General features: G+C 39.9%; 1 protein-coding gene across 1 annotated transcript in view; it reads left to right on the top strand.

Annotated features, from left to right (window-relative positions):
• Positions 1-1,188: 1,188 nt before the first annotated feature.
• Positions 1,189-22,948, top strand: part of syt10 (synaptotagmin X) — a 42,576-nt gene continuing 20,816 nt past the window's right edge. The window contains exons 1-2 of the mRNA XM_062066396.1: positions 1,189-1,338; positions 10,204-10,609. Of these exons, the coding sequence (XP_061922380.1) occupies positions 10,452-10,609 (158 nt within the window). The 5' untranslated portion in view covers positions 1,189-1,338; positions 10,204-10,451. The remainder of the gene's footprint in view (positions 1,339-10,203; positions 10,610-22,948) is intronic.

Raw genomic sequence — 22,948 nt, forward strand, 5'->3', positions numbered from 1 at the left:
TACCATGGACGCCCCTGCTTATTTCAGCAAGACAATGCCAAGCCACATGTTATAATAGCGTGGCTTCATAGTAAAAGAGTGCGGGTACTAGACTGGCCTGCCTGTAGTCCAGACCTGTCTCCCGTTGAAAATGTGTGGTGCATTATGAAGCCTAAAATACCACAACGGAGACTGTTGAACGACATCAAGCAAAAATGGGAAAGAATTCCACCTGAGAAGCTTCAAAAATGTGTCTCCTTTATGAAAAAAAGCCTTTATGAAAAAAAAAAATTAAAAAAATGAATAAATAAAAAAGACATGAAATGTAGGCGCCAACGTCCTGCGGTGAGGAGAGTCCACAGGGGGGGACTCTGACTCTCCAGGGTGGTCGGCACCCAGTCAGGAGAGAGCGCCCTCCCCCCCGCCCAAGTAGTCGCGCAACAGGTCCGACTCGCTCACTCTGCGCACGGACGCGCCTCGGAGAAGTTGCGTGCGGCCGCTCGTCCTCCTCGCACCCCGCGCCGATGGACGCCGACGCGGACACGGCGCGCCTCCACGCCGCCCTGTGAACGATGAACCCCCGGCCGCCCGGGCCCCCCTCCGGCGCGCAATGGCTTAACCGGAGAGACATGAGCGTCCGGAGCGGGGACCGCGTCACGCTGTGCCAGAGGGCGCTGCAGATCGTCACCGACCTCTGCCTCACCGACCATGTGGACCGGGAGAAATGCTCGGACATATTCCCCCTGGAGAGCAGCGTTCCGGGTGAAGGACACGCAGGTAAATGCAAAGCCTTCTCCTCCCACTTGACTCCGAGATGAGGACAAACAACTTATTTCAACTTTTGCAACTCCGCGAGTGCGTGAACAGAGCAGAATGTTGCGAGAATTAAATGGCGGACAGCAACAAGTGGTGAAGAATACAACGTGTTCCTATTTTTTTTTAGACTTGTGTTCAAACATTGAAAAGCATCCATCTGGTCCGGGGGTCGGCAACCCGCGGCTCTTTAGCGCCGCCCTAGTGGCTCTCTGGAGATTTTTCAAAAATGTATGAAGAATGGAAAAAGATCAGGGGGAAAAAAAATCAATTTTTTTGTTTTAGTATGGTTTCTGTAGGAGGACAAACATGACACAAACCTCCGTAATTGTTATAAATCACACTGTTTATATTAAATATGCTTCACTGATTCAAGTATTTGGCGAGCGCCGTTTTGTCCTACTTATTTTGGCGGTCCTTGAACTCACCGTATAGTCTGTTTACATGCATAACTTTCTCCGACTTTCTCGGACGTGTTTTATGCCACTTCTTTTTCTGTCTCATTTTGTCCACCACACTTTTAACGTTGTACATGAGTGCACAAAGGTGAGTTTTGTTGATGTTATTGACTTGTGTGGAGTGCTAATCAGACATATTTGGTCACTGCATGACTGCAAGCTAATCGATGCTAACATGCTATTTAGGCTAGCTATATGTACATATTGCATCATTATGCCTAATTTGTAGCTATATTTGAGCTAATTTAGTTTCCTTTAAGTCCTCTTAATTACATTTATATCTCATGACACATGTAATATGGCTTTTAATTTTTTGCGGCTCCAGACAGATTTGTTTTTGTTTTTTTGGTCCAATATGGCTCTTTCAACATTTTGGGTTGCCGACCCCTGATCTGGTCGGACAACTACAAAAGAAGTGAAAAAAAAACAAAGCAGTCAGATCCATCCATCCATTTTCTACCGTTTGTCCCTTTCGGGGTCGCTGGAGCCTATCTCAGCAGCATTCGGGCGGAAGGCGGGGTACACCCTGGAAAAGTCGCCACCTCATATCAGTCAGGCCATCCTAATGAAATAGTGTGTGTGTTTTTCCATCCATCCATCCATTTTCTACTGCTTGTCCCTTTCGGTGTTGCGGGGAGGGGGTCGTTTGAGCCTATCTCAGCTGCATTCATGCGGAAGGCGGGGTACACCCTGGACAAGTCGCCACCTCATAAGCGGTCAGGTCATCCTAAAGAAATAGTGTGTGTTTTTCTATCCGTCCATCCATTTTCTACCGCTTGTCCCTTTCGGGGTCGCTGGAGCCTATCTCAGCTGCATTCGGGCGGAAGGCGGGGTACACCCCTGGACAAGTCACCATCTCATAAGCGGTCAGGTCATCCTAAAGAAATAGTGTGTGTTTTTCTATCCATCCATCCATTTTCTACCGTTTGTCCCTTTCGGGGTCGCTGGAGCCTATAGCTCAGCAGCATTCGGGCGGAAGGCGTAGTACACCCCTGGACAAGTCGCCACCTCATATCAGTCAGGTCATCCTAATGAAATAGTGTGTGTGTGTTTTTCCATCCATCCATCCATTTTCTACTGCTTGTCCCTTTCGGTGTTGCGGGGAGGGGGTCGTTTGAGCCTATCTCAGCTGCATTCGGGCGGAAGGCGGGGTACACCCCTGGACAAGTCGCCACCTCATATCAGTCAGGTCATCCTAATGAAATAGTGTGTGTGTTTTTCTATCCATCCATCCATTTTCTACTGCTTGTCCCTTTCGGTGTTGCGGGGAGGGGGTCGTTTGAGCCTATCTCAGCTGCATTCGGGCGGAAGGCGGGGTACACCCCTGGACAAGTCACCACCTCATAAGCGGTCAGGTCATCCTAATGAAATAGTGTGTGTGTTTTTCCATCCATCCATCCATTTTCTACTGCTTGTCCCTTTCGGTGTTGCGGGGAGGGGGTCGTTTGAGCCTATCTCAGCTGCATTCATGCGGAAGGCGGGGTACACCCTGGACAAGTCACCACCTCATAAGCGGTCAGGTCATCCTAATGAAATAGTGTGTGTGTGTTTTTATACATTCATCCATTTTCTATTGTTTGTCCCTTTCGGGGTCGCTGGAGCCTATCTTAGCTGCATTCGGGCGGAAGGCGGGGTACACCCCTGGACAAGTCGCCACCTCATAAGCGGTCAGGTCATCCTAAAGAAATAGTGTGTGTGTTTTTATCCATCCATCCATTTTCTACCGTTTGTCCCTTTCGGGGTTGCTGGAGCCTATCTCTGCTGCATTCAGGCGGAAGGCGGGGTACACCCCTGGACAAGTCACCACCTCATAAGCGGTCAGGTCATCCTAATGAAATAGTGTGTGTGTGTGTTTTTATACATTCATCCATTTTCTATTGTTTGTCCCTTTCGGGGTCGCTGGAGCCTATCTTAGCTGCATTCGGGCGGAAGGCGGAGTACACCCCTGGACAAGTCGCCACCTCATATCAGTCAGGTCATCCTAATGAAATAGTGTGTGTGTGTGTTTTTCCATCCATCCATCCATTTTCTTTCGGGTTCGCATGTGTGTCGCTGGAGCCTATCCCAACTGCATTTGGGCGGAAGGTGGGGTACACCCCTGGACAATTTGCCACCTCATAAGCAGTCAGGTCATCTTAATGAAATAGTGTGTGTGTTTTTCCATCCATTTTCTACCGCTTGTCCCTTTCGGGTTCGCGGGGGGTCGGTCGCTAAAGCCTATCCCAACTGCATTCGGGCGGAAGGCGGGGTACACCCTGGACAAGTCGCCACCTCATAAGCGGTCAGGTCATCCTAATGAAATAGTGTGTGTGTTTTTATATCCATTAATCCATTTTCTACCGCTTGTCCCTTTCGGGTTCAAATAAATCAACCCGATAGTTGGATTATGAATCAACTAATATTGAGTTAGTATAACTCGACTTTTGGGTTAAATAATTCAACCCAATAGTTGGATTATGAATCAACCAACATTGAGTTAGCATAACTTGACTTTTGGGTTAAATAATTCAACCCAATAGTTGGATTTTGAATCAACCAACATTGAGTTAGCGCAACTCAACTTTTAGGTTGAATAAATTCAACCCAGAAGTTGGGTTATGAATCAACAAACATTGAGAAGGCATAACTCAACTTTTGGGTTAAATAATTCAAACCAATAGCTAGGTTGTGAATCAACCAACATTGAGTTAGCATAACTCAACTTTTGGGTTAAATAAATTCAACCCAGAAGTTGGGTTATGAATCAACCAACATTGAGTTAGCATAACTCAACTTTTGGGTTCAAAATTTCAACCCAATAGTTTGGTTGGGAATAACCCAACATTAAGTTATTGTTAAGTTCCACTCTTCTACTCCAAAAGGACCCACGGACAACTCATGATTTCCAATTGATCAACTTTTTATATGTTTTAACTTTTACATTTTACTTAAACATGAATTTATCCTTTAACTTTGCATTAATCTTTTGTACTTTAACTTTAAACATTAAAACCATATGCTTTGACTTTAAACCTTTTAACTTTAAGCATTTGCCATTTTAACTTAAGCTTAAACCATTTAACATAGTTCAACTTGAACTCAGCAGTTCCAACAAACACATTAAGATAGTTGAGTAAGCAAGTTAAGAAGCTTGCAGGTAAAAGTTAAGCATATCAAAGTAAGTATTTCGATCGTCATCGAATGAAGAAGCATTTTCACCGACCATTGGTGTGTTTGGAGAAACTTGTTGAGTAGATCTTGCGGTTGTGCCTGCTTGCTGTTCTTCCTTGCATGCAGCTTGTTTGGTAAATGAGTCTGAGTGAACCTCCATTCCTTTTCAGGTGCCTTCAATCGGTCATTTGGCGGCCATGTTCCCTTGGCATTCTGGGAATTGTAGTTGTCAATGGTTTTGACCATGTAGTTTTCCACCATGTAGGGCAGTGTTTTTCAACCTTTTTTGAGCCAAGCCACATTTTTTGCGTTGAAAAAATCCAGAGGCACACCACCAGCAGAAATCATTAAAAAACGAAACTCAGTTGACAGTAAAAAGTCGTTGTCGCAATTGTTGGATATGACTTTAAACCATAACCAAGCATGCATCGATATAGCTCTTGTCTCAAAGTAGGTGTACTGTCACCACCTGTCACATCACACCCTGACTTATTTGGAGTTGTTTTCTGTTTTCCTGTGTGTAGTGTTTTAGTTCTTGTCTTGCGCTCTTATTTTGGTGTGTTTTTGTCTTATTTTGGTATTTTCCTGTAGCAGTTTCATGTCTTCCTTTGAGCGATATTTCCCGCAATTTTTATCCTTCTTTGTGTGGACATTGTCGATTGTCATGTCATGTTCGGATGTACATTGTGGACGCCGTCTTTGCTCCACAGTAAGTTTTTGCTGTCGTCCAGCATTCTGTTTTTGTTTACTTTTGTAGCTAGTTCAGTTTTAGTTCTGCGTTCTGCATAGCCTTCCCTAAGCTTCAATGCCTTTTCTTAGTGGCACTCACCTTTTGTTTATTTTTGGTTTAAGCATTAGACACCTTTTTACCTGCACACTGCCTCCCGCTGTTTCCGTTAGCTACCTGCTGCCACCTACTGACATGGAAGAGTATTACACGGTTACTATGCCGAGCTCTAGACAGCACCGACACTCAACAATGGCACTTTATTAGCAGATTATAATTACTAATTTGCCAAAAATATTTTTTACCCCAAATAGGTGAAATTAGATAATCTCCCACGGCACACCTGACTGTATCTCACGGCACACTAGTGTGCCGCGGCACAGTGGTTGAAAAACACTGATGTAGGGCATGGATTGACACTTGACTGACACTTCTGAGTTTTTAACTCCACAGTTATCATAATTTAACTTTTTGGTTAAATAATTGAAAAAAATAACCCAAAATGTTGAGTTAAAATAACTAAAATAAGGGGTTTGTCCTTTTCTAAACCAGAAGTTGGGTTAAAAATAGAGATGTCCGATAATGGCTTTTTTGCCGATATCCGATATTCCGAAATTGTCCAACTCTTAATTACAGATTCCGATATCAACCGATACCGATATATACAGTCGTGGAATGAACACATTATTATGCCTAATTTTGTTGTGATGCCCCGCTGGATGCATTAAACAATGTAACAAGGTTTTCCAAAATAAATCAACTCAAGTAATGGAAAAAAATGCCAACATGGCACTGCCATATTTATTATTGAAGTCACAAAGTGCATTATTTTTTTTAACATGCCTCAAAACAGCAGCTTGGAATTTGGGACATGCTCTCCCTGAGAGAGCATGAGGAGGTTGAGGTGGGCGGGGGGTGTATATTGTAGCATCCCGGAAGAGTTAGTGCTGCAAGGGGTTCTGGGTATTTGCTCTGTTGTGTTTATGTTGTGTTACGGTGCGGATGTTCTCCCGAAATGTGTTTGTCATTCTTGTTTGGTGTGGGTTCACAGTGTGGCGCATATTTGTAACAGTGTTGAAGTTGTTTATACGGTCACCCTCAGTGTGACCTGTATGGCTGTTGACCAAGTATGCATGGCATTCACTTGTGTGTGTGAAAAGCCGTAGATATTATGTGACTGGGCCGGCACGCAAAGGCAGTGCCTTCAAGGTTTATTGGCGCTCTGTACTTCTCCCTACGTCCGTGTAAACAGAGGTGTTTTAAAAAGTCATAAATTATACTTTTTGAAACCGATACCGATAATTTCCGATATTACATTTTAAAGCATTTATCGGACATCTCTAGTAATAACTCCTATAACACTCAAAAGCGCAGATTTCAACCATTGAAATACTTTCTATACTTCAAGACTTACGGTCATTTAAAAACATCACTGCACATCATAATGGCGGCTACAGTTTTGATGTTAAAGGTCTAAAAAAAAAGAGGTAGAACGTCTGGTGGAGCGGGTTGAAAATCTTAATGGGCCGCATGTTATTTTGCCCAGGTCTGGTTTAGGCTCATGTTGACATCCCAGCCACCGTTTGCAAAGATTCCAACTTTACATTCAACGTGCCTCCTGGTTCCTCTGGTGTGTCCTCAAAAGGCACTCTGGGGTTTTCCCATGCATGACTATCATCATCCTCCTTCTGACTTTTCATATCTAGTGTTTTTTTTATGTTTTACTCTTTTTTTGTTCCAGTGTCATTGATTTGTCATTGCCTTGTTTTCTATAGTGTGAGATGGTTAGGTGTCCTCCTGTTTCCTCCTTTCTGCATTCGAATAGTATTCACAACGCTTCACTTTTTCTACATTTTGTTATCCATCCATCCATCCATCTTCTTCCGCTTATCCGAGGTCAGGTCGCGGGGGCAGCAGCCTAAGCAGGGAAGCCCAGACTTCCCTCTCCCCAGCCACTTAGTCCAGCTCCCGAGGCGTTCCCAGGCCAGCCGGGAGACATAGTCTTCCCAACGTGTCCTGGGTCTTCCCCGTGGCCTCCTACCGGTCGGACGTGCCCTAAACACCTCCCTAGAGAGACGTTCGGGTGGCATCCTGACCAGATGCCCGAGCCACCTCATCTGGCTCCTCTCCATGTGGAGGAGCAGCGGCTTTACTTTGAGTTCCTCCCGGACGGCAGAGCTTCTCACCCTATCTCTAAGGGAGAGACCCGCCACCCGGCGGAGGAAACTCATTTGGGCCGCTTGTACCCGTGATCTTGTCCTTTCGGTCATAACCCAAAGCTCATGACCATAGGTGAGGATGGGAACGTAGATCGACCGGTAAATTGAGAGCTTTGCCTTCCGGCTCAGCTCCTTCTTCACCACAACGGATCGATACAGCGTCCGCATTACTGAAGACGCCGCACCGATCTGACGATCCACTCTTCCCTCACTCGTGAACAAGACCCCGAGGTACTTGAACTCCTCCACTTGGGGCAAGATCTCCTCCCCAACCCGGAGATGGCACTCCACCCTTTTCCGGGCGAGAACCACAGACTCGGACTTGGAGGTGCTGATTCCCATCCCAGTCGTTTCACACTTTGCTGCGAACCGATCCAGTGAGAGCTGAAGATCCTGGTCAGATGAAGCCATCAGGACCACATCATCTGCAAAAAGCAGAGACCTAATCCTGCAGCCACCAAACCGGATCCCCTCAACACCCTGACTGCGCCTAGAAATTCTGTCCATAAAAGTTATGAACAGAATCGGTGACAAAGGGCAGCCTTGGCGGAGTCCAACCCTCACTGTTGTTGTTGTTGCCATCCTTCTTTGGTGTGGACATTGTTGATTGTCATGTCATGTATGGATGTACTTTGTGGACGCCGTAAGTTTTTGCTGTCGTCCAGCATTCTGTTTCTGTTGACTTTGTAGCCAGTTCAGTTTTACTTTCGTTTTTTTGCATAGCCATTGCCTTTTCCTTTCCCTTTCGTTCATTTTTGGTTTAAGCATGACATACCTTTTTTACCTGCACGCTGCCTCCCGCTGTGGTCTGCATATTGGGATCACGACGAACCGTCCTCGTCTCACCCGACACATTCCGACTTTTGCAAAGCAATTAACTACCTGCTGCCACCTACTGACATGGAGTATTACGTGGTTACCCTGCTGAGTTTTACACAGCACAGACACTAAGCAACGGCACATTATTTGCAGATTATAATTATTGATTTGCAAAAAATATTTTTTGGACCAATTACAAACCCTGTTTCCATATGAGTTGGAAAATTGTGTTGGATGTAAATATAAACGGAATACAATGATTTGCAAATCATTTTCAAGCCATATTCAGTTGAATATGCTACAAAGACAACATATTTGATGTTCAAACTGATAAACTTTTTTTTTTTTGCAAATAATCATTAACTTTATAATTTGATGCCAGCAACACGTGACAAAGAAGTTGGGAAAGGTGGCAATAAATACTGATAAAGTTGAGGAATGCTCATCAAACACTTATTTGGAACATCCCACAGGTGAACAGGCGTATTGGGAACAGGTGGGTGCCATGATTGGGTATAAAAGTAGATTCCATGAAATGCTCAGTCATTCACAAACAAGGATGGGGCGAGGGTCACCACTTTGTCAACAAATGCCTGAGCAAATTGTTGAACAGTTTAAGAAAAACCTTTCTCAACCAGCTATTGCAAGGAATTTAGGGATTTCACCATCTACGCTCCGTAATATCATCAAAGGGTTCAGAGAATCTGGAGAAATCACTGCACGTAAGCAGCTAAGCCCGTGACCTTCGATCCCTCAGGCTGTACTGCATCAACAAGCGACATCAGCGTGTAAAGGATATCACCACATGAACTCAGGAACACTTCAGAAACCCACTGTCAGTAACTACAGTTGGTCGCTACATCTGTAAGTGCAAGTTAAAACTCTCCTATGCAAGGCGAAAACCGTTTATCAACAACACCCAGAAACGCCGTCGGCTTCGCTGGGCCTGAGCTCATCTAAGATGGACTGATACAAAGTGGAAAAGTGTTCTGTGGTCTGACGAGTCCACATTTCAAATTGTTTTTGGAAACTGTGGACGTTGTGTCCTCCGGACCAAAGCGGAAAAGAAATATCCAGATTGTTCTAGGCGCAAGGTTGAAAAGCCAGCGTGTGTGATGGTATGGGGGTGTATTAGTGCCCAAGACATGGGTAACTTACACATCTGTGAAGGCGCCATTAATGCTGAAAGGTACATACAGGTTTTGGAGCAAAATATGTTGCTATCCATGCAACGTTACCATGGACGCCCCTGCTTATTTCAGCAAGACAATGCCAAGCCACGTGTTACATCAACGTGGCTTCATAGTAAAAGAGTGCGGGTACTAGACTGGCCTGCCTGTAGTCCAGACCTGTCTCCCATTGAAAATTGCGCATTATGAAGCCTAAAATAGCACAAGGGAGACCCCCGGACTGTTGAACAACTTAAGCTGTACATCAAGCAAGAATGGGAAAGAATTCCACTTCAAAAATGTGTCTCCTCAGTTCCCAAACCTTTACTGAGTGTTGTTAAAAGGAAAGGCCATGTAACACAGTGGTGAACATGCCCTTTCCCAACTACTTTGGCACGTGTTGCAGCCATGAAATTCAAAGTTAATTATTATTTGCAAAAAATAAATAAAGTTTATGAGTTTGAACATCAAACTATCTTGTCTTTGTAGTGCATTCAACTGAATATGGGTTGAAAAGGACAACACAATTTCCCAACTCATATGGAAACGGGGTTTGTAGACGAAGTTGCATAATTTCCCACGACACACCGGACAATATCTCACGGCGGCACAGTGGTTTAAAAACACTGATGTAGACCACAAGGAAGTCCTTTACATATAGAAAAAAAAAACATAATAATATGACTCCTTTAATGCGCCTTGTATATGAAAAAATATCAAAAATAGAGCACTCATCGGCAGTGCGCCTTATAATCCGGCGCGCCCTATGGTCCGTAAAATACAGTATATGTTAATGAGAAATAAGAAAGGAGCATGCATGTCTTCACCTTCTCTCTGTGCATGTTTGTCCTCTGCTTGGTGTCCACTAGACATCTCCATCAGTCTCCTGGCGGTGGTGGTGGGTTTCTGTGGCCTGGCCTTGTTGGCCGTGTCCTTGTTCGTCTTCTGGAAGCTCTGCTGGCCCATCTGGAGGAGCAAAGCTCTGGCAGGCCACGGAGGAAATGTCGGCCTACACGTGGCCTTCCCCGAGGCGCCGCCCCCCGGCTCGCCGCCGCTGCCGGAGTGGAAAGCGGCGGCGCTTGCGGAAGAGAAGAAGAAGCACCCGCCGGAGGTGAAAATGAACGGGAAGAGCTCGGTCAAGATCCTGGAGGCGGCCATGAAGATCAGTCAGACGTCGCCGGACATCCCGGCCGACGTGCAGACCACCCTGAAGGAGAAGCTGAGCCAGCAGGCCAAAATCCAGAGACAGACCACCGAGCCCACCTCGTCCTCCAGGTAGCCCCCCCAGTCACACACACTCCCTGTCACCAGTCCATGGTACACACACACACTAAACAATGCTGGGTTATTTTCATAACACAATTTACGAGTTGCGAGTGTTGGGTTAAATTATGGAGTTATTTTTATGAAGAACAATCCATTTTTTGGGTTATAAGGGTATTATTTTAACTCAATTTCTGGGTTTTCAGAACTGTGAACCATTTTTGGGTTGTTTTTCAATGAGTAACACATTTACGGGTAAAAGGCTTTTTTTTTTATTAGAAAGGTACTTTTTTCTTGAAGGGAATTTTATTAAAGATTAATCTCATTAACATTATTTACAATCACACATCTTATGTACATGAAGGTATTTGAGCATGCTGTGTAGAACTACTATGACCATTCTTGTAAAAAAAAAATGTCACTCATATCTTGCTTTTGAGAATATTTTAATGGAATAAAAATAATGTTGATCAGTAGTTGTGAAGGAGTAGGACAAACCAGCAGTAAAATGTATCATTTTAACCAACTATTGGGTCAAGGAGCGCTAAATTGCCCAAACCAATAGTTGGGTTTGGAATAACCCAACATTGTAGTGGGCATAACTCAGCTTTTGGGTTAAATACATTCAACCCAATAGTTGGGTTATGAATCAACCAACATTGAGTTAGAATAACTAAACTTTTGGGTTAAATAAATTCAACCCAATAGTTAGATTATGAATCAACCAACATTGAGTTAGATTAACTCAACTTTTGGGTTAAATAATTCAACCCAAAAGTTAGGTTTTGAATCAACCAACATTGAGTTAGCATAATTCAAGTTTTGGGTTAAATAATTCAACCCAATAGTTGGGTTATGAATTAACCAACATTGAGTTAGCATCACTCAACTTTTGGGTTAAATAATTCAACCCAATAGTTAGGTTATGAATCAACCAACATTGAGTTAGCATAATTCAAGTTTTGGGTTAAATAATTCAACCCAATAGTTGGGTTATGAATCAACAAATATTGAGTTAGCATAACTCAAATTTCGGGTTCAATAAATTCAACCCAATAGCTAGGTATCATTTATTTGTATCATTTTTAACCAACTATTGGGTCAAGGAGCGCTAAATTGCACAACCCACTAGTTGGGTTTGGAATAACCCAACATTGTAGTGAGCAGAACTCAGCTTTTGGGTTGAATACATTCAACCCAATAGTTGGGTTATGAATCAACCAACATTGAGTGAGAATAACTAAACTTTTGGTTTATATAAATTCAACCCAATAGTGGGGTTAAATAAATTCAACCCAATAGTTGGGTTATGAATCAACCAACATTGAGTCAGCATAACTCAAATTTTGGGTTATGTAAATTTAACCCAATAGTTAGGTTATGAATCAACCAACATTGAGTTACCATAACTCAACTTTTGGGTTACATACATTCAACCCAATAGTTAGGTTATGAATCAACCAACATTGAGTTAGAATAACTCAACTTTTGGGTTAAATAATTCAACCCAATAGTTAGGTTTTGAATCAACCAACATTGAGTTAGCATAACTCAACTTTTAGGTTAAATAATTCAACCCAATAGTTGGGTTATGAATCAACCAACATTGAGTTACCATAACTCAACTTTTGGGTTAAATAATTCAACCCAATAGTTGGGTTATGAATCAACCAACATTGAGTTACCATAACTCAACTTTTGGGTTAAATACATTCAACCCAATAGTTAGGTTATGAATCAACCAACATTGACTTACCATAACTCAAATTTTGGGTTAAATACATTCAACCCAATAATTAGGTTATGAATCAACCAACATTGAGTTAGAATAACTCAACTTTTGGGTTAAATAATTCAACCCAGTAGTTAGGTTTTGAATCAACCAACATTGAGTTAGCATAACTCAACTTTTAGGTTAAATAATTCAACCCAATAGTTGGGTTATGAATCAACCAACATTGAGTTACCATAACTCAACTTTTGGGTTAAATAATTCAACCCAATAGTTGGGTTATGAATCAACCAACATTGAGTTACCATAACTCAACTTTTGGGTTAAATACATTCAACCCAATAGTTAGGTTATGAATCAACCAACATTGAGTTAGAATAACTCAAATTTTGGGTTAAATAATTCAACCCAATAGTTAGGTTTTGAATCAACCAACATTGAGTTAGCATAACTCAACTTTTAGGTTAAATAATTCAACCCAATAGTTGGGTTATGAATCAATCAACATTGAGTTAGCACAACTCAACTTTGGGGTTAAATAATTCAACCCAATAGTTGGGTTTGGAATAACCCAACAATGTAGTGAGCATAACTCAGCTTTTGTGTTGAAGAAATTCAACCCAATAGTTTGGTTGGGAATAACCCAACATTGAGTTATCATAACTCAACTTTTTGGTTAAATAATTCAACGCAAAAATCGGGTTGAAAAAAGTAACCCAAAATGTTGAGTTAAAAAAACTCAAATAAGGGGTTCGTCCTTTTCTGAACCAGCAGTTGGGTTAAAATTGGGTTATTTTTTTAACCAAACATTTTTTACTGCGTAGCATTTTGGACGGCGGTTTAGATTTTGTCCAATCGGGTCATATGACGTGTGGCCGAGGATTGTCCGCGGGCCAGTTTGGCTGGCGTCACAATGACCTTCACATTCTGTGGTGGGATTTGTGTGTCTCTTTACTGAAAACACAAAAATCCAGTTGGAAGATGCACTTTTTAATCAAGACACAATTAAGAAATTAATTAAACTATTTTATGGAATAATAAATGAACACCACACTAGAAATGCAAATGATGCATGTGTTCGGAAATGGATGATGGACTTAAACATTTTAGATGAAAGAGACATATCATGGAATTATGTTTGGAAAAATGCTGTTGCGTTGACCAGCTCTTCCTCCAATGGGGAATTTAAATTGCTAGTCTCTCCCAGATTCTCTTATGGCACATAAGCTGATGTTTATATTCAATCACCAGGCAGAAGTGGGTATTTTTGTGGTTTATTCTCCAAGCTTAGAGGACAAACGTGAGACCAATCTAGCACACCAGCGTTCCCTCGTTCGGTCTAGCTCGGTCTCCCCCCAAACTTCGGAAGTCCCGTGATCTTCCCTCTGTCCCTCGCCCCCACTCCCTTTGTTTAGACTACTCCGAGTTATCTCTACTCTGACACATTCCAATCTAGAAGGCCGACACCTTACTATGAGACTCAAAAGAAGGAAGAATACTAGCTATTCTTTATATGACTATAGGAGTTTAGAAAGAAGTAACACTTAAATATGGATATGATTCTGATCTGCTTCCCACAATGCCAATAAGCCCTTTAGAAGCATTAAAGATAAACTGACTTAATTTAAGATATTGAATAGATTGTATTTTACATCTTCTCAGCTGTTTAAAATGGGTGTAGTAGATAGCAAGTTATGTATGAAGTGTCGGGCAGCTGAGGGAACTCTTGTTCATTTATTGTGGGAATGTCAGAGAATAAAAGAGTTATGGTTGAAAACAACAAAAGGAGCAATCACATTCCTTAATATAAACATCCAAATGACACTGCAAACGTGTATTCTTGGGGATCTCCATCAGTTAAGAGTAAAAATGCTTTTCCTTCAATATGCATAATAACAAAAAGGGTAATATTAAAAAAATGGATAGATGTTGATAGTCCAACTCATACTGACTGGTACACACAAGCTATGGAGATGATATCAGTAGAACAAACTGCATTTAGTTTAGATAATAATGAGTCATATATTGGAATATGGGATCCTTTATTTAAATTTGTTTTAACTATTAAATGAACCAAAATATGACTTATTATATCTTTGTGGAAAATATTGGACACAATGTGTTGTCAAGCTTGTGAGATGTGATGCAAGTGTAAGCCACTGTGACACTATTGTTCATTTATTATTTTTTAATTATTTTTTATTAATGTTTTTAATGATAATATCAATGGAGGTTGCAACCCGACAATCAGCTATACGCGTGCACCCAGCTGCCATGGAAACGCCTGCAAGCAACACCGGTATTTAAACAATCCGCCTCTCGCTTTCCCTTAGTTTCTCCAAGTCGCTGTATTGAAGGCTGAGGTCCATAATTAGCAATGTGCAAGCTGCCCGGAGATGTGGTGATGCAGCTGTGAGTGGACTCTCACACCACACTCGCTGCCTTACAACACTAATTACATCACACGCTGCTGATTTATACCCCTGTCATTGACGCCAGGAGAGAAGGTTAAAGAATCCTACTTACGCCCCGGCACCTGGGACACTTTTACCATGTATTTCAAGTTAAAAAAAACAACAACCTCCAAGCAGGGATGTTATACTCATTTTAGACCGGGGGGTGGGGGGCACATGGAGAAACATCTACTCCCAAGTGGGTCGCACTGGTAAAATCACGGCACGATAACTTAAAAATAAAGACAACTTCGGATAGTTTTCTTTGTTTAAAAATAGAACAAGCACATTCTGAAAATGTACAAATCATCATGTTGTTGTTTTTTAACTTACATGTTGCGGTTAATAGTATTCTATCTTTATTTGTCCTTATTTATACTTTCTGAATACATTATGTGATCATGTTCATCAGTCAACTCATTGGTGTTCATTTTCTTTCTTTCTTTCATGTTTATTTCGAATATGTAGACAAAACAAAAACAAACACATTTTGCAAAAAAACAACAAAAAAGCCATTGAAGAATGAATAACAAAAACAATAATAATTAAAGCTGCAAGCAGCGTTGGTCGGGTCCGCATTTTGGCAGGTACCAGTCCTAGGTGTCCCAATACTTTTGTCCAGTGGTAGTCCTGAGTGAGACCTACATAGAGGTTTTTGTTTCGTGTCTCTACGATATTCGTACTGGGAGTTAGAGGAAGTTGTGTCTGTGTCTTTTTCCTAGGTGCTGCGGCACAGTGGTTGTTTTCTTTGAAGGCTTGTGAAATCACAGCAGCGGAGCAACTTTAGTGGTCCTAATTCCATTTCACATTGTCATTATAGGGTATTGTGTGTAGAATTTTGAGGACAAAAAACAAACAATTCCATTTCACATTGTCATTATAGGGTATTGTGTGTAGAATTTTGAGGACAAAAAAGGCATAATTCCATTTCACGTTGTCATTATAGGCAGCGGAGCAGCTTTAGTGCTCGTAAAATCAAAACGGTAGCACTAAACAAAACGCCGTCGGCAACGTTTAATCAGAAGGGTTCAATCTCTCTCCTGTAGTCGTTTGAAGCCGAAACGACAAACGCGCTCAGAGGAGATAACGTTTGATGTTTGGTGACCGGTTGTAACAAAAATTTAGTTTTGAAGGAGGAATAGCAAACTTCCTGTTGATTTTTGCTGAAGGATGTTAATCTATGAAATGTAGGTCTAGGTGAGACCTACGTAGAGGTTTTTGTTTCATGTCTCTAAGACGTTCCTACCGGAAGTTACAAGCAGTTTTGTCTGAGTTTTCCTCTGAGGAGCAGTTTTGTCTCTGTTTTATTCAAAAATTGCGCTAGAGCTAGAGTTTTGGGGTTCTTTTTTTTTATTAGATCGCAATTTCCACCAGTCCCGATGTGTGTGAGAAGTTTGGTGAGTTTTGAAGTATTGTAAGGGGGTCAAATTACAGCGCAAAGAGGCAAAAATGGGTGTTTTTAGTCATTTTTAGTCTTGAACGGGGAATTGCCAACTTCCTGTTGATTTTTGCCCGAAAAAATGAATTAATGAAAAGTAGGTCTAAGTAAGACCTACATAGAGCTTTTTGTTTCATGTCTGTACGACATTCGTACTGGGAGTTAGAGGCAGTTTTCTTCCTAGGGGGCGCTAGAGCGCATTTTGGGGTTTGGTTTTTTTTACTAAAGTTTTTAGGTGACCTTTTTCTATTTGTGTGTCAAATTTGGTGAGTTTTTAAGCATGTTAAGGGGGGCAAAGTAGTGCGCAAAGCTGCGGAATAATAATAATAAAGAATAAAGAATAAAGAATAATAATAAAACCTTACAAATTCAATAGGGTCCTTCCGTCCCATTGCAAAAGGACTCCCTTTGGGATTCCTTTGACAATGGTCCTGTGCAGACCCTAATAATAACAATGATAGTAATAATAAGAAGCAAAAAGAAACAAGAAATTAAAATAAACATTAATGTAAACATATCCGAAAAGGAGTGAGAAGAAGTAAAAACTTATATACTCCCACCCCTCTTATTACTTACTGCATGTTTAATAATAATAATAATAATAATAGTATATAAACATGTTATGTTATATAAATACATACCGTATTTCCTTGAATAGCCGCAGGGGCGCTAATGAATTTAAAACCTCCTGTCACTCCGGCGTTTACCGGAAGCCTGCGGGATGGCCGTGCATGCGCTAATTATTTTAAAACCTCTTCTCACTCCGGCGTTTACCAAAAGGAATGCGGTAAATTTAGGCGTGCGCTTTGAGTGTGATGTAAGCATACCATCATGAAAAGCACATTTAATAAAAAAAAACGTTATTATGGTCTTACCTGTACTTATAAATGGAGTCCATTTGCAGCTCCTTCTGACCAAAAGCATGGATAACTTGTTTATAGAAGTCTTCCTTATTTTCTTTCTTCAGTTTTAAAAGTCTCTCTGTCTGGATGGAGATATTCCTTTAATTATTACCTCCTGCTTCGATTGAAAGTCCAGTTTAGAAAACTGTTTTATTTTAGATACCGGTATGTAATCCTCCGTGTTAAAAGTTCAGGCGAGAGGAAAAAAAAGACAATCTGTTGCTTCGTGTTGTCACTTCTTCTGCAGTACCGGAAGTCGCAAGAAGGATCACTAGTGCCCTCTACCACCAGGATTTAATTTAATAAGTCATTTAATGACTCATACCGTATTTGACACAGCAGCTACGGTATATTAATAAAAAATAGCTGCTTACTGTTCTTTTTAGCATACCGTACCGGTATTAAATAGCTTGGACCTTAAATCTTACTGAATAGCTCTTTATCTTTTTTCCTTTGTGCGATTGCAAACTACTGAAATCAGCTTCCTCCATTTTGAAAATGAGGACAGGTAAAGCGTCACTCGTGACATAACGAATTTGACCCGGCGGAAGTTCTAGACATATGCTAAATATTTTGCGAAACGAGTTTGACCCGGCGAAAATTATAGACATGCGATAATAAAATTAATATTTTGCGAAACGAATTTGATCCGGCATTAATAACTAACCGGCGATAAGGCCAAGCATGCGTTAATTATTTTGAGAAACGAGTTTGACCCGGCAGTAATTCTAGACGTGCGAATACTATAATACTTGCGCCAATTCAAGGAAATACGGTATACATATATAAGTATGTACATGTATATATATATATATATATATATATATATATATATATATATATATATATATATATATATATATATATATATATATATATATATATATATATATATATATATTTATATACAACATACATTTTCAATCAATTAAGATTAGAGATGTTTGATAATGGCTTTTTTGCCGAGATCCGATATTCCGATATTGTCCAACTCTTAATTACAGATTCCGATATCAACCGATACCGATATATACAGTACAGTCGTGGAATTAACACATTATTATGCCTAATTTTGTTATGAATCAACCAACATTGAGTTGGAATAACTGAACTTTTGGGTTAAATAATTCAACCCAATAGTTTGGTTGGGAATAACCCAACATTAAGTTATCATAACTCAACTTTTGGGTTAAATAATTCAACCCAATAGTTTGGTTGGGAATAACCCAACATTAAGTTATCATAACTCAACTTTTGGGTTAAATAATTCAACCCAATAGTTTGGTTGGGAATAACCCAACATTAAGTTATCATAACTCAACTTTTGGGTTAAATAATTCAACCCAATAGTTTGGTTGGGAATAACCCAACATTAAGTTATCATAACTCAACTTTTGGGTTAAATAATTCAACCCAATAGTTTGGTTGGGAATAACCCAACATTAAGTTTTCATAACTCAACTTTTGGGTTAAATAATTCAACCCAATAGTTTGGTTGGGAATAACCCAACATTAAGTTATCATAACTCAACTTTTGGGTTAAATAATTCAACCCAATAGTTTGGTTGGGAATAACCCAACATTAAGTTATCATAACTCAACTTTTGGGTTAAATAATTCAACCCAATAGTTTGGTTGGGAATAACCCAACATTAAGTTATCATAACTCAACTTTTGGGTTAAATAATTCAACCCAATAGTTTGGTTGGGAATAACCCAACATTAAGTTATCATAACTGAACTTTTGGGTTAAATAATTCAACCCAATAGTTTGGTTGGGAATAACCCAACATTAAGTTATCATAACTCAACTTTTGGGTTAAATAATTCAACCCAATAGTTTGGTTGGGAATAACCCAACATTAAGTTATCATAACTCAACTTTTGGGTTAAATAATTCAACCCAATAGTTTGGTTGGGAATAACCCAACATTAAGTTATCATAACTCAACTTTTGGGTTAAATAATTCAACCTAATAGTTTGGTTGGGAATAACCCAACATTAAGTTATCATAACTCAACTTTTGGGTTAAATAATTCAACCCAATAGTTTGGTTGGGAATAACCCAACATTAAGTTATCATAACTCAACTTTTGGGTTAAATAATTCAACCCAATAGTTTGGTTGGGAATAACCCAACATTAAGTTATCATAACTCAACTTTTGGGTTAAATAATTCAACCCAATAGTTTGGTTGGGAATAACCCAACATTAAGTTATCGTAACTCAACTTTTGGGTTAAATAATTCAACCCAATAGTTTGGTTGGGAATAACCCAACATTAAGTTATCATAACTCAACTTTTGGGTTAAATAATTCAACCCAATAGTTTGGTTGGGAATAACCCAACATTAAGTTATCATAACTCAACTTTTGGGTTAAATAATTCAACCCAATAGTTTGGTTGGGAATAACCCAACATTAAGTTATCATAACTGAACTTTTGGGTTAAATAATTCAACCCAATAATTTGGTTGGAAATAACCCAACATTAAGTTATCATAACTGAACTTTTGGGTTAAATAATTCAACCCAATAGTTTGGTTGGGAATAACCCAACATTAAGTTATCATAACTCAACTTTTGGGTTAAATAATTCAACCCAATAGTTTGGTTGGGAATAACCCAACATTAAGTTATCATAACTGAACTTTTGGGTTAAATAATTCAACCCAATAGTTTGGTTGGAAATAACCCAACATTAAGTTATCATAACTGAACTTTTGGGTTAAATAATTCAACCCAATAGTTTGGTTGGGAATAACCCAACATTAAGTTATCATAACTGAACTTTTGGGTTAAATAATTCAACCCAATAGTTTGGTTGGGAATAACCCAACATTAAGTTATCATAACTGAACTTTTGGGTTAAATAATTCAACCCAATAGTTTGGTTGGGAATAACCCAACATTAAGTTATCATAACTCAACTTTTGGGTTAAATAATTCAACCTAATAGTTTGGTTGGGAATAACCCAACATTAAGTTATCATAACTCAACTTTTGGGTTAAATAATTCAACCCAATAGTTTGGTTGGGAATAACCCAACATTAAGTTATCATAACTCAACTTTTGGGTTAAATAATTCAACCCAATAGTTTGGTTGGGAATAACCCAACATTAAGTTATCATAACTCAACTTTTGGGTTAAATAATTCAACCTAATAGTTTGGTTGGGAATAACCCAACATTAAGTTATCATAACTCAACTTTTGGGTTAAATAATTCAACCCAATAGTTTGGTTGGGAATAACCCAACATTAAGTTATCATAACTGAACTTTTGGGTTAAATAATTCAACCCAATAGTTTGGTTGGAAATAACCCAACATTAAGTTATCATAACTCAACTTTTGGGTTAAATAATTCAACCCAATAGTTTGGTTGGGAATAACCCAACATTAAGTTATCATAACTCAACTTTTGGGTTAAATAATTCAACCTAATAGTTTGGTTGGGAATAACCCAACATTAAGTTATCATAACTCAACTTTTGGGTTACCGTAATTTCCGGACTATAAGCCGCTACTTTTTCCCCTCGTTCTGGTCCCTGCGGCTTATACAAGGGTGCGGCTTATTTACGGCCTGTTCTTCTCCGACACCGACGAAGAGGATTTCGGTGGTTTTAGTACGCAGGAGGAAGACGATGACACAATGATTAAAGACTGACTTTTCATATACCGGTAGGCTGGTTATTTTGATAACGTACAGGTGAGCACTTTGTATTACTTTGCACCGTTGTATTATTTGTACTCTGCACGAATGCTGTTCGCCATGTCAAAGATGTGAAAGTTTGATTGAATGATTGAAAGATTTATTGTTAATAAATGGGACGCTTTGCGTTCCCAAACAGTCATCTCTGTCCCGACAATCCCCTCCGTGGTAGCAGGAACCCCTATATACTACGGTAATTACACATCAAAACCCTGCGGCTTATAGTCGGGTGCGGCTTATATATGGAGCAATCTGTATGTTCCCCTAAATTTAGCTGGTGCGGCTTATAGTCAGGTGCGGCTTATAGTCCGGAAATTACGGTAAATAATTCAACCCAATAGTTTGGTTGGGAATAACCCAACATTAAGTTATCATAACTGAACTTTTGGGTTAAATAATTCAACCCAATAGTTTGGTTGGGAATAACCCAACATTAAGTTATCATAACTCAACTTTTGGGTTAAATAATTCAACCCAATAGTTTGGTTTGAATAAACATCTGGCCCCCGGGCCCTTGAGTTTGACACCTTAAAAGAATGTCAAGCCCTCGTTAGCTTGATGAGTTTCAGCCTTATAAAGTATGATCCTGTTTGCATGTGAACTCCATTCACCAACATTGGTTTTCAGAACACTCAGTTCTTGGAATATGTCTTCCTGTCATTAAAAAAATAAGAAAAGAAAGGAAACACGTTTAGTTCCGAGCTCGTCCTGTTTTGAAAACCACTTGAATGTTGGTCCCACACATTAAAAATGTTGGCTTTGTGCCCGCCCGTTTTGCTGTCAGTCACTATTTTGCTAATCTATATTATTAGTGCACTCAACTTTATTTACCGCACACTCAAAACATGCAGGACTAGTTCCACATTTGCTGCTACAAAACCCAAAACCAGTGAAGTTGGTAAATAAAAACCGAATACAATGATTTGCAAATCCTTTTCAACTTATATTCAATTGAATAGACTGCAACGATAAGATATTTCATGTTTAACAAGATATTTTGAAAAATAATCATTAACTTAGAATTTAATGGCAGCAAAAAATTGCAAAAAAGTTGTCACAGGGGCATTTTTGCCACTGTGTTACATGGCCTTTCCTTTTAACAACACTCAATAAACCTTTGGGAACTGAGGAGACACATTTTTGAAGTGGAATTATTTCCCATTCTTGCTTGATGTACAGCTTAAGGGTTAGGGTTAGGTTTGGGTTATGGTTAGGGTTAGGGTTAGGTTTGGGTTAGGTTTGGGTTATGGTTAGGGTTAGGGTTGTTCAACAGTCTCCGTTGTGGTATTTTAGGCTTCATAATGCACCACACATTTTTAATGTGAGACAGGTCTGGACTACAGGCAGGCCAGTCTAGTACCCGCACTCTTTTACTATGAAGCCACGCTGTTGTAACACGTGGCTTGGCATTGTCTTGCTGAAATAAGCAGGGGCGTCCATGATGACGTTGCTTGGATGGCAACATATGTTGCTCCAAAACCTGTATATACCTTTCAGCATTAATGGTGCCTTCACAGATGTGTAAGTTACCCATGTCTTGGGCACTAATACACCCCCATACCATCACACATGCTGGCTTTTACACTTTGCGCCTAGAACAATCCGGATGGTTCTTTTCCTCTTTGTTCCAGTTGACACGAAGTCCACAGTTTCCAAAAAAAATTGAAATGTGGACTCGGCAGACCACAGAACATTTTTCCACTTTGCATCAGTCCATCTTAGATGAGCTCGGGCCCAGCGAAGCCGGCGGCGTTTCCGGGTGTTGTTGATAAATTAATTAAATCTTAATATATATTTATCATTGTATGAAAAGCATTGTCCGAATGTATGGAAACAAAGAGACAGCTACAATAAAAAGCCTTGGATTATAAAGGGACTACAGAATGCTTGTAAAAAGAAAAACAAACTTTATAGAGATTTCATAAAAGTAAGAACAAAGGATGCTGAAACGAAATATAAGGTTTACAAAAACAAATTGATAACAATAATGAGACAAGCAAAAAGAGAATATTATAATAATTTACTAGAAAAAAATAAAAACAATATCAAAGGAACTTGGAATATTCTGAACAAGGTAATAGGAAAAACATCTGGGCCTACAAACCCTCCAA

Source organism: Entelurus aequoreus, linkage group LG12, assembly GCF_033978785.1.
Source record: "Entelurus aequoreus isolate RoL-2023_Sb linkage group LG12, RoL_Eaeq_v1.1, whole genome shotgun sequence".
Taxonomy (NCBI): domain Eukaryota; kingdom Metazoa; phylum Chordata; class Actinopteri; order Syngnathiformes; family Syngnathidae; genus Entelurus; species Entelurus aequoreus.